The sequence below is a fragment of the Pseudorasbora parva genome, chromosome 12 (genome assembly GCF_024679245.1).
Source record: "Pseudorasbora parva isolate DD20220531a chromosome 12, ASM2467924v1, whole genome shotgun sequence".
NCBI lineage: Eukaryota > Metazoa > Chordata > Actinopteri > Cypriniformes > Gobionidae > Pseudorasbora > Pseudorasbora parva.
In genome coordinates this window covers 45,556,020-45,574,823 of record NC_090183.1, presented here as the reverse complement: position 1 = coordinate 45,574,823, position 18,804 = coordinate 45,556,020, and the positions used below count along the sequence as shown (strand labels likewise).

General features: G+C 39.9%; 1 protein-coding gene across 9 annotated transcripts in view; it reads right to left on the bottom strand.

Annotated features, from left to right (window-relative positions):
* tead3b (TEA domain family member 3 b) overlaps nt 1-18,804 on the bottom strand; it is a 75,798-nt gene that overhangs the window by 40,112 nt on the left and 16,882 nt on the right. For all 9 annotated transcript variants that reach the window (XM_067460483.1, XM_067460489.1, XM_067460486.1 and 6 more), the window contains one exon: nt 1,118-1,369. In XM_067460483.1, the coding sequence (XP_067316584.1) occupies nt 1,118-1,241 (124 nt within the window). In that variant the 5' untranslated portion in view covers nt 1,242-1,369. The remainder of the gene's footprint in view (nt 1-1,117; nt 1,370-18,804) is intronic.

Below are 18,804 nucleotides of genomic sequence, written 5' to 3'. Positions count from 1 at the left end.
GCACAGCCTGTGAGTGCAACACCACACGCTGTGATGTTGATGTGAATAGTAGGCTAAGCAGAATAAGTACAATTAATGTAATGATGATAATAATAATAATAACTATGATCATAATATTTTCATTTAATAATGATTTTTTTTTTTTATTATATTCATGGGGAGCGAGCCAAATATCGCCTTGAAATCGCCAACACTTTCAGCTTTCGGCGATCTCTCTGCCTATCGTCGATACACGATACTATCGTCTATCGGCACAACCCTAATATGCGTCAACCTAAAATGTACACTTTTCACAATGTTAAAGTACCTATTAAAATTATTCAGATATTGCGTGCCATTGCAATATGCATATTGCGATATTTCGATAATTTCAATATATTGCACAGCCCTATCTCAGTCCATCAGTGACTAAATACAGTTCCTTCAAAATACTCATTGGGCGGCACAAATTACAAAAGCCAATTATTACATCCCTCAAAATCACTTTAGTTAAAATCACAAAGACTTGACAACAGGTAAGAGCACAACGGCAGGTTTTCATTTTAAACGAGCATTTATGAATTTATAAAACTGGTAATAAAATGCATATCATGGCCGATGTTCTTACATTTATATTATGATGGGTTGCCGTGAAAAGCTTTAAGTGTGTGTGTTTCTGAGATTATGCCGATAGTTTTTCTCAGATGAAACGGTAAAATCTGCGTAAGTGACTCTGGAGATGAAGTTCATGCGTTCATGTCCTTATATAGAGCCTGAAAACACAGCGTGTCACACGTGCTTCAATGTGTGTGTGTGTGTGTGTGTGGATGAATTTTACACGTTCATGTCCTTATATAGAGCCTGAAAACACCACAAGAATCACGTGTGCTTCAGTGTGTGTGTGGGAAATCAAACCATTCATTCACACTGACACCACATGAGGATTCATATTTAAATATGAGGTTTAATATTGACACACACTAGTGTATATCGCCGTCTGATGTACGTGTGTCGACCTGCTTTTGATTTATTCATCAAACATTGGACAAGTTCCATGAATGTCCAAAAATAATGGCCCCATGTCCGAAAAACCATGTGAACTTTCCTTTCCACATTAACGCATTGCAAGCTCACTTACCGTACATCTTCCCCTCGTCCGACAGGATAATCTTGCGGCGTCCGCAGGGTGGATATATAGCCAGAGCCTCCTGAAAACTCTGCTCGATGTCTGGGCTCCACACGCCCTCTGCGTCTCCATCCATGGCCTTGTCCAGCTCATCACCCCCATCCTCCAGCCCCTGCTCCGGGCTGCCGTTGGCACTCCACTTGTTGGACGCAATGGTGCCGGCTCCGACCGGGCCCTTCCACGAGCCCCCACGCTACACAAGTACTGAGAGAAGGAGAGAGGGGGGGAGATCGTTACTTTATTGTAGGAATAAAGAAGATGGGGGGAGATGAGTTGAAAAACATGAGTTGGAGTTTTTCTGTGCCAAATACACTCCTTCAGGATTCAAACAAGTTTTGGAAAGTTTTTTTTAGAGTATGGCACTGTATGATGTCATAAAGGGCGGGATTCCTTATATGGGCATTTCTCCTGGATGACACACACACACATACACACATGCACACACACACACAACCGCATCCACGTACGCAAGCTTGGGGTTACGGGAGACGTCGGCTGTATTGGCGTTGTGTTTTTAGACACAAGATCAACATTGAGCAGGTTTACATGCACAAATATCAGCTTATTAAAATGACATGTTTTCCCCGTTTACATGCAAACCAGTAAACTGACAACGCAAGTAAACCGCGTTGACATGACTTTATTAATAAACCGGGTTATTTCCATGCAGTGACGTCAAAAGTAATAAAGTCTGCATCTGACTCGGAGTACTCCAAATGTAACGTCAGTTGTGATGTTAATAAAGAGTGTCAGCGTCAGATTTATGGCTGATATTAATGCATTTAGATGCCGCAAGAAATCGAGGGTAAGAGGCAAAAAACTCCCTATTCCGACAGTTTTATGCTCACGCCGTTTATGACCTTACTCCGATAAAAGAAAACGGGTTGCCGCGTTTACATGGCCATGATCATTGTCGGATTATTAGGCATAATCGGCTTAAGAACGTGCATGTAAAAGCACTCAATGTCACTAAAGAAGTTGTTTCTGCTGTGAGGGAAAGATCACCTTGTTCAGCTTTACAAATAACCCAGCTTTAAGGGAACAGTGGATGCAGTTTGTGTTTCTGGAGTTCTGCGTGTGTGTGTGTGTGTGTGTGTGTGTGTGTGTGTGTGTGTGTGTGTGTGTGTGTGTGTGTGTGTGTGTGTGTGTGTGTGTGTGTGTGTGATTCCACGGACTCGGCTGTTTTCAGAAAGAATCGGTTCAGTGCATCTGTCTTTTATAAATATGATAAACTAAATACTTTTGTGAGATATGAAGGATCAACACTACTCTATAGATACTCAAGATTAACCCCAGACTGTGTGTGTGTGTTCCCGGTCATGAGTGGAAACCGCAGGCGGTGAGTGAAACTGCATCAGATGTGTGTGTGCGCATGTGTTCTGTTGGCAATCATCGCATAAGTACATATAATGTGAACAACACCAACGTATAGTGTGTGTGTGTGTGTGTGTGTGTGTGTGTGTGTGTGTGTGTGTGTGTGTGTGTGTGTGTGTGTGTCTTTAGCTCCGCCCACTGCATGCCTCCACGGACTCGGCTGTTTTCAGAAAGAATCGGTTCACTGTATCTTTCTTTTATAAATCTGATAAACTAAAGACTCTTGTGAGATATGAAGGATCAACACGACTCTATAGATACTCAAGATTAACACCAGACTGTGTGTGCGTGCGTGCGTGCGTGCGTGCATGTGTGTGTGTGTGCTTGTCTCTTTAGCTCCGCCCACTGCACGCCTCCACGGACTCGGCTGTTTTCAGAAAGAATCGGTTCAGTGTATCTGTCTTTTATAAATCTGATAAACTAAAGACTCTTGTGAGATATGAAGGTTCAGCACGACTCTATAGATACTCAAGATTAACACCAGACTGGCACAAACTGTGTGTGTTATGAGCCTTTAAGAGAAAACCCTTTCAAAGTCGCTCCCTTTAGTCGGGCTTATTCCAACACCTTTACATAGTTGTCTTCGACTGATGAAGACAACAGCAGCTGTGACTCTTATTGCCATTTCCTCTCATCAAAAGCTCCCAAAATGACAAATGAATTTTTAAACATTATATAAAGCCCCATTTAAAAGGATTAGATAATTAGGACTAGCCTGCAAAAATGCTTGTGGTGGGGAGCACGCGGTCCAGTGTGGCTGTCTAAACGTCTGAAAATGGTTAAAGGATCTTAAGCGTTTTTCAGGCTGCCTCTTTTCCGCATGGTATTGTTCATGAGGATCGGGTCCCGAGAGTCACTCGTGTGCCCACATATTTCATTCTTTTATTCCACTTTCTGCTGATGTTGACGAAAAAGCGCGGCTTGGGTAAATACGGCCGACTCCGATTGAGAGCTTCCTTAGGGGATACTCAAACGCTCTGGTTACACGCACGCTGAAAGAATAAGCTCGACTTGGCAGGCCGGAGACACAGAATGAGCAAAACAACGGGACGGAGAGCATTGGAATAAGCAAGCGGCCTAATTACTTTTCGACGTTGCAGACCTTAGCACAGCGAGGACAATTAGCAACACATTTCTAAAGCACATTTGCCACTTAGACGACAAGCAACAATGCTCATCCTGTGCAATCTGGACGGTTGTAGTCACTGGATGTCCCACTGAAGTGTCTAATCCTGCAGGAAAGCCAACGTTTGACACAATTAGGCATCGGTTTACAAAAGTCAAAAGTGAACTATAAAAGACTACGATCTGGGATTTAATCTAAATACAGGGCCCTATAATTCCCGCGATCACGGAATTGCGGAATTGGCATATTAATGCGGAATTTGCATATTAACACGGAATCTGGTGTTCACGCAGATTTTCCCGAAATTTTACATATTTGTAATGAAATTCTGTTTTGTGTGGGAGCAGAACGTATGTCTGAGGAAAGTGCAGACTGGGGAAAGCAAATCTAGGCAACACAACCTCTCCTGTCATTTCAGCTCGCTCTTCGAAACGATGAAAGTATGGCGAAGTTGGTCTCCACGGCTCTGCTTTCGTCACCGAAAAAGTCACACTATATTACAGCTCTTAAAGGGGTCACACTATATTCTAGCTCTTAAAGGGGCCACACTATATTCCAGCTCTTAAAGGGGCCACACTATATTACAGCTCTTAAAGGGGTCACACTACATTCCAGCTCTTAAAGGGGCCACACTATATTACAGCTCTTAAAGGGGTCACACTACATTCCAGCTCTTAAAGGGGCCACGCTATATTCCAGCTCTTAAAGGGGCCACGCTATATTCCAGCTCTTAAAGGGGTCACGCTATATTCCAGCTCTTAAAGGGGCCACGCTATATTCCAGCTCATAAAGGGGCCACACTATATTCCAGCTCTTAAAGGGGTCACACTATATTACAGCTCTTAAAGGGGTCACACTATATTCCAGCTCTTAAAGGGGCCACACTATATTCCAGCTCTTAAAGGGGCCACGCTATATTCCAGCTCTTAAAGGGGCCACGCTATATTCCAGCTCTTAAAGGGGCCACACTATATTCCGCCACACTATATTCCAGCTCTTAAAGGGGTCACACTATATTCCAGCTCTTAAAGGGGCCGCACTATATTCCGCCACACTATATTCCAGCTCTTAAAGGGGTCACACTATATTCCAGCTCTTAAAGGGGCTGTACTATATTCCGCCGCACTATATTCCAGCTCTTAAAGGGGCCACACTATATCCCAGCTCTTAAAGGGGCCGCACTATATCCCAGCTCTTAAAGGGGCCACACTATATTCCAGCTCTTAAAGGGGCCACACTATATCCCAGCTCTTAAAGGGGCCGCACTATATTCCAGCTGTTAAAGGGGTCACACTATATTCCAGCTCTTAAAGGGGCTGCACTATATTCCAGCTCTTAAAGGGGCAGCACTATATTCCGCCGCACTATATTCCAGCTTTTACAGGGGCCGCACTATATTTCTGCTCTTAAAGGGGCCGCACTATATTCCAGCTCTTAAAGGGGCTGCACTATATTCCAGCTCTTAAAGGTGCCACACTATATTCCAGCTCTTAAAGGGGCCGCACTATATTCCAGCTCTTAAAGGGGCCACACTATATTCCAGCTCTTAAAGGGGCCACACTATATTCCAGCTCTTAAAGGGGCCACGCTATATTCCAGCTCTTAAAGGGGTCACGCTATATTCCAGCTCTTAAAGGGGTCACGCTATATTCCAGCTCTTAAAGGGGTCACACTATATTCCAGCTCTTTTCAAAAACAAAACTTTTGAACGGTAGTACAATGTTGAAAAAGCTTTATATTTCAGATAAATACTGATAAATACATCTTTTGAACTCTCTATTCGTCAAAGAATATGATAATTATCATAAATGTGTGTTGAGCATCAAATCCTCATATGAGAATGATTAGTGAAGGATCACATGAGACTGAAGACTGAGTAATGATGAAATAAATTCAGCTTTGATCACAGGAATAAATTACATTTTACTATATATTCACATAGAAAACAGCCGATTTACATTGGAATAATATCTCACAATATTAAATTTTTTTTTGGTATTTTTAATAAAATAAATGCAGTCTTGGTGAGCAACATTAAAAACTGATGAAAAACTTTTGAATGGCGATGTAGACGCAAGGATTTGACCAAATAAAGTCACACAATGCAAGGTAACACAAACGAGCAAACTTTTCTATTAAAAAAGCCATGGCTACACGCTCTGAAAAAAAATAAAACTGTTCATTTAGTGTGTGTGTGTGTGTGTGTGTGTGTGTGTGTGTGTGTGTGTGTGTGTGTGGAGTAGGGGAGAGGGTGAGAGACGAGTGTGAGCATGGGGAGCTCGGAGAAGACGTTCTATTGGAGAGTTAGGCTTAAATTCCAGACATGTCCTTATTAAGGAAGTGCGGCGCGAGTCTCTCTCTCTCTCGCTCTCTCTCTCTCTCTCTCCCCTTCTCTCTCTCTCTCCCTTATGTCAACCGAGCCCCCTCTCACTCCACACTCCTCCCCACCCTTCGCTCCCACACACTCTGCCCAAATAAGGAGAGGAGCAAAGGATGAGGGGAGGGGAGGTGGGAGAGGGAGGAGTGTGGGAGTAGAGGGGTGTCGGCGGTGAGGGGGGGGGGGACTGACCAATTTAGACATCCACTTCGGAGTCTGAAAAACAGTGGGATTGTTTTGGACAAAGCGCAATATCAGCATGTCTGAGGACCCGAGCATTCTCCACACTCCTGATAAAGAGGAGTTAGCTAGGACTGCTAACAGCGGGAAACTGACATGGCTTATTCATACCGAAACTAAAACAGATAATATATTCATACACCATGGGACACTGAGGAAATGTTCTGTAGGAGAGAACACTGTACTCTACGGGGGCTGTTTGAACGCTTGAATCTGATTGGTTGACGAACATTCTAAGGTGTGCAATTATTTCCACGCGGCTAAAGTAGTTCCGGCAGGTTTTGACCGCATTACAGTTCCGTATCACTCCGCCAAATTATTATTTTTTAAAGGTCCTTACAGAAGACAACAGCAAAAGAACCAAAATAAGGATAATAGGATAAAAACGAACAAATTAGTCCTGTATTTTGCCACAAAATTAGGTTTTATTATGTATGGAAAGCACAAACTCTCTTTCTCCCACCCAAACACACACACACATTTAATCTATTTGTTTATGATTTAATGCCATATCAGCCGCAATAGCTATATATTTATGGCAATCAGCAGTATCACTTTAATACATTGTTTATAATAATTTAACAATTTTGTCTTAAAAACAATCACTACACAAAATCATATAATATATATATATATATATATATAAACAACAATAGTCATAATAACAATTACACAGAATCTTTCAATCGAATATTTGACCAAAAAAAATCAAAAATTACTCCAGGAGAAACCTTTAAAAAAAAAATCCATTAATGTGTTTTCTGAATAAAACCGTTTTCTAATATTATTTAGAAAAGGACATTATATTAAAATATGTTTTACACTCGTGAAATTCTTACACAAATCCCAAACCGGTTTCTCTTCCCTCTTCAATAAATATGAATGAGTAAGTCTTGAATGTCCAGCAGTAAAATAGTTTAGCAACATGACATTTGTCACTAGCGCGGTAAAAACGGCACTGTTTTTGATGCAGATAAACGTACAGTTTCGCTATTAGTCGAGACACTGATGTTGAGGCTCCGATTATAAACACACACTTAATCTCTCTCTCTCGCTCTTTAATAACTGCATTAGGGCGTGTTCACACTTGACGTCTTTTTTGAAGCTGCCAGTGTCTGTTTTACATTATAATCCAGGGTTTTTCCCACATTGAATTTTTTTTGGCGGCCGCCAAAGCCTTATTTGATGAATTATTGTGATTTATAGATTGATGTAAATTACTAATGCACGTGACAGGGCGCACGTTAACTGAGTGACAGAGCACGAGCAGAGAGCCCGCGCGCGCACACTCTGTCTTCAAAACGATCACCATCTGAGCTCTCACTCGCAGATATCAATCCAAATCAACAGAACTGACACAATGGTAAAAGGTCGGAAGACGGACTCCATGTTCCGTGTGGTGCGGTCGCACACTATTTTCCCTGAATTAGCTTACTGCTGGATGTGAATTGTGTTCAAAAAACGCACTTCTTTTGACAGACGTTTTGCACACGCAGCTGACATAAACCATACTTTCAAATAAACTTAAAAATATCCTTATGTAATGTTTTCTGTGTTGACAAATCTTTAGCGTTGTTTTAACCATCTGGGTTCACATATAACACGTACGCTTTTGTCCGATTCGCAAACTAATGACTCATTTGAACCGATTCATTTGAATGAACTGATCTGTCCAACACTGAACTCACGAATCGGTGTGAAATCATTTACTCACAACAGCTCTGAAATGAGAATTAAGTGTGCTTACCCCATTAAACAAAAGGGGTTAGTAAGAATTCGTCTTAATAATCCACAGTATTTTCATGTATTTATTTTGAGCATTTATATTGATAATGTGAAGAAAATTACCAAAACAACGCAAGTTGTTGATAGCCAATAGTTTTATTAAATTGTATATGGTAGAGAATTAGACTATTTATTACATTTTTAATGCTACTTTTTAATAATTGTTGCCAAAATAATTAATCGGTAAACCATGCAAACTTTGTAAAAAGAGGAACTAAAGAAACAAACATCAAGACATCATTATGAGATATCAAAAATAGGTCAGCATCTAATTCAGCAAAATGAAAAAAAAAATGCATTTATTTTTACATTTATTATCAGTATTGGGCTCACAGATCACACGGGTAGGTATTTTTACTGTTGGTGTGTGTGTGCGCACATAGATGTGTGTGGATGACCATGCCACCACCGAAGACCATTTCTGACCCAAGAAAAACCCTGTAATCCTATGGAGTAAACCGCGTTTTCAAACAAGTCGTGAGCGCTTATTTTAAACGCCAATACGGACGTCTTTTTCTGCAGCTCAGTGCGTCTTTTCAAGTTGAAAAAAGTTGATAAAAACGCCCAACGTCAAGCGGACAGTAAAAAAAACACGAATTAAATCAAAAACACATTTCTGTAATTAAATCGCAATTAAAAATCGTTTTTTATATTGTAATAATTTCACAGTTACTCTAGAAATTAACGTAGAAACAACTTAAAGACAGTATATTTTAAATACTTGTTATAATGGCATGTTTTTATGAATGAAGACCAGTATCACTGATACTAATACTGATATCTCTATGAAACATTAATGGTTCCCATTCAACATTACAGTAGAATTGAAAACGATTAATATTTCTACATTTATAAGGCTTTAAAAAACATCAACTTTTAATTTAAGTGGACTTAAAACAATCTTCATATAAACCCATTATAATAAATGTCATATTTACCAGTGACCTTCTTACCTGTTAGACAGAAATTTAATAAAGTTATCAAACACTTTACAGTCTTAACTGCATAAATGATCAATTAAATATAGATTAATCCTATTAAAGCTACACTTTTCTCTGTTTCCTTTGTTGTTTAATGAACATAAACGACGCGGCACGAATTGAGCATTTCGGGCATTTGACGCGTGATTCACGCGAGTTGAAAAATATGAACTTTGGTGGATATTCGTGCCGTGTTAACGTTCTAGTAGTGACAAAAATGAGGACAAAATCATATGTGGAGACCCGGAGCTGTAGATACATCTTCGTACTTTATAGAAACAGGAATAAAACGGATCTTGCTTGGAAGAAAGTTTGATTTGAATATACTCGCGGGTTTTTACTGATACAAAGCCATATGCTAAATAGCTGAAGTAACCCTTTAACGTGCTATTTGTAACGCGCTATTTTTAACAGCACTAATATACACACATACACCATGGTGTTGAATTACATGTATATGTCCAAAAAAAGCCATGTTTGTAACATGGTATTTTCTAAGTCGGACAACCCCACAAACCAGCAGTTGCAAAACACACTGATACAACGCCTTGCCAAAAAAGAACAAAGAAAAACAAGTTTATTTTTAATAGGCAACTAACATCTGGCAGTGCGTTCTCTCTATCTTACCCTTTCATCTTGAAGCAACGTTTTGAACATGAACTTTCAGCTTCTTTCAAAAAGAGCCATTGCACGTGAGCAAGAACAGGTCAGATGGACACAACTGCAAAACATCTGTTGCAAAACAAACACGCTCATCGTCGGAACACTGAAGGCCATTCGGCTTAATGTGATGCAGTCGGTGCAAACCCAAAAACTTCATTTTCCCATAAAGCAGCCGGGACTTTGAATGACATGGTACACATATTTAGTGCGCACTTTCCCGCCTCCTCGTGCTCCCTCCCAACCCAAACAGAGCTCTTAGTCAGTATATAATGCAGAAGAATTTCCATGTGGTCCAGGAATGTAAATAATGCAGTAAAAGCCATGCACACATTCATTGAGACGCCCATTGAATGAACACAAGCCCTCCCTGCCCACTATCTCTCAGAGCTCAACACAGCTCGCATTGTTGTCGGCTGAAGTGTTGAATTGGCTCCAGCACTGAATCCTCGCAATCTCTGTAGGAGAAAGTCCAGGGAAACTGACTTCAACAAACAGTATGATCCAATACAAGGCCGTAACCATGTCTTGAACATTGGGGGGGCAATTTTTCATAAGAAATAGAACCGTGAAAGTCTAATTGTAGTTCAGAAATGATCATTTTTCAGGGCTTGACACTAGCTTTTTTCCCAAGGGGCACTTAAGTTGAAATATTAGGAGCGCATTTAGAAACATAGTGGTGCAATTATCAATTTCTGCCTTTAGATAGATAGATAGATAGATAGATAGATAGATAGATAGATAGATAGATAGATAGATAGATAGATAGATAGATAGATAGATAGATAGATAGATAGATAGATAGATAGATAGATAGATAGATAGCATATAGTTCAATTTAATGATCTTTCATTTAAATTTTAGTTGAACGTTTTAATATTTTTTTTTATTTTTAAAAGTGTCTGTATAGTTTTTGATCCGTTTCAGTTTTATACATCAGATTAAAGGGATAGTTCACCCAAAAATTTAAATTAGCCCATGATTTACTCACCCTCGAGTCATCCTAGGTGTGTATGACATTCTTCTTTCAGACAAATAAAAGTTGAGTTATATAAAAAAAGTCCTGGCTAATCCGAGCTTTATAATGGCAGGGGTTGTTGCTCTGTTTCTGAAGTCCATTAAAATGCATCTGTCCGTCATATAACTGCTCCACACGGCTCTGGGAGGTTAATAACGGCCTTCTGAAGGAAATCGTTGCGTTTGTGTAAGAAAAATATCCATATTTAAAACTTTTTGAATTAAAGTGTCGGCTGATCGCCATCCGTGGAAAAGTGTTGAAAGTGCTTCTTAGAGTTCAAGATGCGTACGTGACGTCTGACGAGCGTAACTTGTCACGCAAGCCTTTGAACTGCAGAGGCACTTTCAACACTTTTCCTCGGACGGCGAAGTCGCGGCTGGAACAACAACACAAAACATGGCAATGATAATCTCAGGTAGTGTTTATGTGCTTTATTTAATGTTAAAAGTGTGCAATGTGACTTTGAATATCATGTAGTGCTCCCAGCTGTGTAACAGTCTTACTAAAAGCAACAATGGATAATTCACCTCATATCTTGAAATTGATTGTGTTCAAACTGTGAACAAACATTATATGAAAAAGATTGGTTTAGTAACTCAATATGTATTTAAGTAATGATTAAATGGTGTGAATTTGTGAATATTTGAGAGTGCCATCAAGATTAATCTCTAGTGGCATGCACTTGCCACGAGAGCCCGCCCACATGCTGCTCTGATTGGCTGTGATTTTTGAATGATGAATGATTGGCCCTGGCTACTATGATCTGATTTGGCCACGCCTACTATGATTTGATTGGCCATCTATCTGATTGGCCCTGCCTTCTATGATCTGATTGGCCATCTATTAGCCTAGAAATCTAGACGCATCCTAGCGGCAGCAAATTTAATCTGCCCGTCGTCTAGCAACTCTCAATACCCTTCTGAGCTGTATTCGCCTAACTCTTGCCGGGCCAATCACATTGTGTATAGAGTCAGTGGGCGGGGCCGTAATGACGACGGCCGAGTTGTGTTTGCGTGCTTCTAGTAAACACAGAAACTGGCGAACGGCGGTCTTTCGAATCATCTTTGACCGCGACTCTGCTGACCGCATACAGCGAATGTTTAATCTGTCAGCGAGCTCCGCTTCACCTTCGTTGCTCTGGTTGGTTGTAGCGCTATCCTATCGCGTGCAGAGGGAGTTTGAAAGACAACCGTTTATCCCGCCCCTAGGATTGAGCCGTCAATGGAGTTAGCCATCTATCTGATTGGCCATCTATTTGATTGGCCCCACCTACTATGATCTGATTGGCCAGTGACAAGCGCTGTTGGACCGCTGAAGCACACCAGAATGTAAGTTTTAAACCTTTTTGTCATCATAACATACAGAGCTCTGTGTAATATAGCAGTTGAAGGATTTTAAGTAGTGTGAGAGGGCCAATTTGGCCATTGTCATGTCCCCCACAACGTCTATGATGTCACGCCCCTGATCTAATATCAATTACAAAACACTAATTTGTATTGAGTTTTTCCCAGAGCTGACACTTCCAACCAATGCGCTCCGGCATGGAATAAGGGAGTAGTTTGGGGGGGACTGAAGTTGCCAGACTATTCTTACCAGAATCATAAAGACTTAGTCATACGGCCGTTCCAGGAAAGGGGCAATGATTGAGGTTTCCTCGCTGGCTTCTTTGGATTTTCCTCTCAGAGCGGTTGTTTATGACTCAAGTTAGACTCTGTGGTCACACTGCACATGGACAGGCATTAACTGAACGGTGTGCTCATGACGTAGCACATCAAATCACAGCTGATTCGCTAAAGTTATGGTTTACTGCTGAAACGATCTAGTGGTTACCAGACACGTTTTACAGAATACAGGCTTGAGCTGCAGACGTGTCAATTAAATGATGGAAACAAAATACAAAATCAATTATTATTTAGTATTTTCTGTACTGTTGATGAAGATTCACAATAGAGAAACCAAACTACATGTCCCATTGTTCTCTGTGACAGCATAAAAACCTCAAACTTACGCTCAGCTTTTCATCATGTCGCATTAGCACTAAAAAAAGCATCCTGTCTTTGTCAGGAAGTGAAAGAAAGCCAATATTGGTTATCAGCTTCAAAATATTACCATTTATACTTTGCCTCATAGATCTAATGCATCGGTTATCTGCTTGAGACTAATCTAAACCCTACACAAAGTCATTTTTGTTCATTTTAATAAATTGTTAAAATTGTATACGTTTCATGATTTCAATTATACATGATTTTGATGAGTAAAATATTATTTAACCATTAAAATAGTCCAAAAACAAAAAATGAATAACAATAAAATATTTATAATATCTATCTGCTTCACATTATAAAAATCATAGACAGCAGAAAACTGCTTTTAAATTTAAAACAGAGTACAAATACAGAAAAAGAAGAAAAATCTCTTATCCCGCAATAATTCAACAAACGATTAGGCCTGTTATTAATTACCGGGCCTACTATTATAACAAAAAAAGATTAAACTTTTAAAAATAAAATATAATTAAATACAAAATATAAATACAAATATTTTTCAAGTAAGGGAATAACAAAATGACTGTACCATGGATTTAAAAAAAATTATATTATTAATATATATATATATTTATTTAAACCCTAAATATATATATTTATAATATTAAAAATACATAAACTTTTAAAAAATAAACTATAATTAAATATAAAATAAATATATTTTAATATTTTATATAAATATAAAAAAATAATTTAAATAAACTAATATAATATAAAAAATATACACTTTAAAAAAAATTAACTAATTAAAAAAAATAAAGGAATAACAAAACGACTGTGCCATGGATTTTAAATGTATGCGCGGGCACGCGCACGCGCACACGCACGCGCACACGCACACACACACACACACAAAAGTTTCAATAGGCATGCTAACTAGAAATGTGATTATATGGCTATGATTTGTCAGCTCAAACATATCCTATTTTACTTATTGCCCAATACAGATAACATTATTTATACAGATAACACATTTATTGGCCAATATCAAGATGCTGTAGTGGAGTTTCAGCAGAAATCAAGTTTTTAGGTCATCAGAAAAGAGCGAATCACGAATCGATCATGTGATTTAATCCAAATCTGGACTTTCCTACATCTTAAAACAATCTTACGAGAAGTCACACCGTTATGATCTTATTCATGAACATGTACCGTGTTTCTAAAGGATCTTTTGCTTCTTATAAAGTGTCTTCCACTCTCTTGTAATAAACCTCATTACATGTCAGGGTCTCCGCTGACTGTCGAAGGAACGGAGGGACTTTCCAGTGCAGAGAGCGAGCGTCCATCTGCCTTAGTCATCCCAGCCGGACAATTTTTGGCGGGAAACGAGCGAGTTTAGGATCTTCACACCATCCTGCCAGCGAAAGAAGGGACGCGGGGGAAGGTAATGTGGGCTCGGCAGGGAGCCAAACCTAATGACCAAATCCTACCTTTTGTTGTCCATCAGCTGGACTTATCATCATATAACGCAAGACATACAGAAACGCAGCAATATTCAAATTCTGGCTGATGATTATTTTCATGTTACGGCTATTAATGGTTATAGACTAGTGTGTGTGACTATTAAAGCGCATATTTAAATATGAATCCTCATGTTGTGTGTGTGTGTGTGTGTGTGTGTGTGTGTGTGTGTGTGTGTGTGTGTGTTTGTGCGCATGCGTGCGTGCTTGCTTGTGGTGTTTTCAGCCTCTATATGAAGACATGAACGCATGAACTTCATCTACACACACTCACACACGATGCTCGTGGTGTTTTCAGCCTCTATGAGGACATGAACTCATGAACTTTATCTACACACACACACACACACACACACACACGACGCTCGTGGTGTTTTCAGCCTCTATATGAGGACATGAACGCATGAACTTCATCTACACACACACACACACACACACACACACACACACACGATGCTCGTGGTGTTTTCAGCCTCTATATGAGGACATGAACGCATGAACTTCATCTACACACACACACACACACACACACACACACACACACACACACACGATGCTCGTGGTGTTTTCAGCCTCTATATGAGGACATGAATGCATGAACTTCATCTACACACACACACACACACACACGCGCACACGCGCACACACAACGCTTGTGGTGTTTTCAGCCTCTATATGAGGACATGAACGCATGAACTTCATCTACACACACACACACACACACACACACACACACACACACGATGCTCGTGGTGTTTTCAGCCTCTATATGAGGACATGAACGCATGAACTTCATCCACACACACACGCGCACACAGCCTCTTTTCAGCCTCTATATGAGGACTTGAACGGATGAACTTTATCTACACACACACACACACACACACACACACACACACACACACACACACACAACACAACATGAAACGAAACGACACGAGGAATGGATGAGGGCTAATATACAGTTAGACCCCGCTGAAAAAAATCTCTCTTTATTCTATTGCATTTATTTGTGCTGTTGTTTGCAATTTGTTTATTAATTTGTTTTTTTATGAAAGTAAAATTTAGCATTGAAGAAAAGTAGATTTTTGTTTGCCATCAATTATAGCTCTTTTAAAGATAAACAAAACAAAAAAATCCAAATGTGCAATCTCTATTTTTTCCATCATGACATTATGACTGCGTAAAAATACACGGCACTTTCTAAAGCCAAGTGGTGTGTTATATCTGTACTAATTTTTTAGCTATCCACGTGTATGTTTACGGCGTGTGATTCCGCGTGAATGTCCCCACATTTCACAAAAACAAATGTGTGTGTGTGTGTCCACAATGTAAATGGATTTATAAACATAGTAAATTATGTTTTTTTGAAAATCTAAAAATGCAGAATGTTTCTTGTGATGGGTAGATTTAGGGGTAGGGTGTGTGTGTGTGTGTGTGTGTGTGTGTGTGTGTGTGTGTGTGTGTGTGTGTGTGTGTGTGTGTGTGTGTGTGTGTGTGTGTGTGTGTGTGTGTGTGCGTGTGTGTGTGTGGGGTAGGTTTAGGGGTAGGGGCAGTGTAGGGGGATAGAATGAACGGTCATTGATAAACACACTTAAAAGCGAGCCATTATGTGTCTTGATAGCACGCCAAAATGGCATCCGAATTGGCGTATCATAAATATGCCATTTCATGAGATCAGTCAGATTTTTTAGTATTGAAATTAATGCACAAAGCTCATTCAACAAACAGTTTTTCCCGTCTAACGCAGCTCAGAACGTGAGATCTGTTAGGAAACTGTTGCAGCTGGAACACTTGTTGGCAATAAGTGCCTCCGGGGAGCTTTTCCCTCCGGACTGCCTCCACAACACACCCGCCCTTCACTCACGCACAGAATCCTCTTCCCAAACACACACACACACACACGTTTGTTTTTGTGAAATGTGGGGACATTTTTATACCGTACAAACCGTATATCCTTTCCCCTACACTGCCCCTAAACCTACCCATCACACACACACACTGCCCCTAAACCTACCCATCACAGGAAACATTCTGCATTTTTACTTTCTCATAAAAACTCCTCCTGTGTGATTTATAAGCCTTTTGAAAAGTGGGGACATGGGTAATGTCCTCATATTTCACCCTCTCCTGTAATACCTGTGTCATACCCATGGCAATATACATTATACACATTTGTGTCCGGTTATTTCACAAAAACAAGCACACACACACACACACAGTCAGCAGCGAGAGAACAACAGGGCCGGACAAGTGTAGCAGCAGCTGCTGGTTTGGTTCAGATTACAGATAAAGATGTTTAGAGAGTCTCCTCTTTTCCTCACGGTCCGGCCCAGCTACGGCTGTCACTCACACCACGAGACTCTTCTACTTCCTACTGGAGAGCAAACTCTTTTTAGACCATCCCTTAGTGGTATGATTCATGAAAACAGAAGATAACCTCTTAAACTATCATGGCTCAATCTATTCTAGGGAAGTTGTTTCTTCTTCCCAGCATCACTTTCACCTTTTGTGGCTGGGAATGAGGATCATGAAAGCACTAGCGTGATTTATTTGCCAGAGCATAATAATACAAATCGGATGGGTGGGTTAATTAAAACCAGAGACTGTGATTCGTTCAAGCTTTTTTTTTTCTTCACATGATCGTTGCGGCAGTTCAAGTCTAAACATGTCTGTATGGATATACCCAAAAGCGACAAACCTGCCTGATCTATTTCTCTTTTTTTAACTCGTTGGCTTTGATGGTCTACACACCGTTTATGGCCCTCGGACCCAAGGCCACACACCAGGAACCGACCATCATAAAACCTATGGGTGGCCAACTAGATTAACTACATACAGTCACTGTTTTACCACTAAAAAACCAGGAGAAATAATTATGTAAAAGACATCAACATGCAGATCATGTACAAAGACATGTGTCATTAGTCTCACGGGCATATCTGTGGCGATAATAGCCAACAATACATCGTATGGGTCAAAATTATAGATTTTTCTTTTATGCCAAAAATCATTAGAATATTAAAGATGTTTTGTAAATTTCCTACCGTAAATATCAGAAATGTATTATTAGTAGTAATATGCATTGCTAAGGACTTCATTTGGACAACTTTAAAGGAGATTTTCTCAATATTTAGATTTTTTTTGCTCCCTCCAGATTTTAAAATTGTTCGGCCAAATATTGTCCTAATTAACCACACATCAATGAAGCTTATTTAAAAATCTCAATTAAAAAAAATGCACCCTTATGACTGGTTTTGTGGTCCAGAGTCACATATTAAGGTTTAAAATGTGATAAAATATCCTAGCTAAGCCCTATTCGGGTGGTAATTGTTTCTCGTGGGGTCGTAAGGTATTTTCATCACTTGTCTGTGATTTTATTGCCGTCCGAATTAAGAACGTCCGTGTTTTTCTCCCACCACCCACGTAAAAATCCCCGGCCGAAATACTGAGTGTTTTTAGACAAACACTAAGGTCGTGTGGTGATTTAATTAACTTCTGAATCCACATCTCTGAGTTTTCAAGAAGAGATCGCTTCAAAATTAACTGTTTATTTCCTTTTTGACCCCTGCGGAGCACCGTATCGCTGTGTTTCCCTGTAATTTGGATGCATTTTAAAGATCTAGCCACACTTTTATCACTATAATAAGAATAAGCTTTCATAACCGCTCAAAAGAGAAAGAGAAGAAAACACCTAAATTACGTACAAAATTTAAATGAGGCGTTATTACGGCAGTAATTAACGCTATAGGTTAAAAGGTTACCCCCAGTGCATTCAACATGTAGGTGTGTTTGTTTCTTCAGTAGAACACATATGAAGATGTTTAACTCAACCGTTGCTGTGTGCCAGTCATATAATGGCGTGAACAAGTCTATGAGAGCAAAACAAACAAACAAAAAAAACATGCTTAGGCAACGTGCACAAAAACCCTGCTGCTCCTGACGACACATTAGTTTGTTAAGACACAAACTGATTGGTTTCTGTGAGAAACACAACAGTATTTATGTTTTTTTTAACCTCATATCCAGACGAGTCTCATCAAGTTTTCCCATCGGCTGTAACTTCCGTTAGGTGAGGTCAAAAACCGGCATGATCATAGATATAAAGATAGATTCCTCATTAGTGCCTGCGCGGATCGGTTGAATGAGGATCTACATCATGTATGAGTCTATGATCACGCAGCTATTTGACCTCACCTAACGGAGGTTACAGCCGATCACTTTAACTCCCTTCCCGTACTATTAGCCTGTCTGACAGAGTAAACGATTCATCTCTCTAGCATTTTCTCTCTTTCTTCAGTTCTCCCTGTCACGCTCACGTTCTTTCCTTCTCTGCATTTAGCTCTAATAAATTCTACCCTTCTTCTCCAACAACTTCCTCTTACTTCCTCTCTGGCTCGGCATTCAGGAAACAATCACTGTAGAGTCTGAGAGAGAGAGAGAGAGAGAGAGAGAGAGAGAGAGAGAGAGAGAGAGAGAGAGAGAGAGAGAGAGAGAGAGAGAGAGAGAGAGAGAGAGTGTGAGAGAGAGTGTGTGTAAGAGAGAGTGAGTGTGAGAGAGAGTGAGTGTGAGAG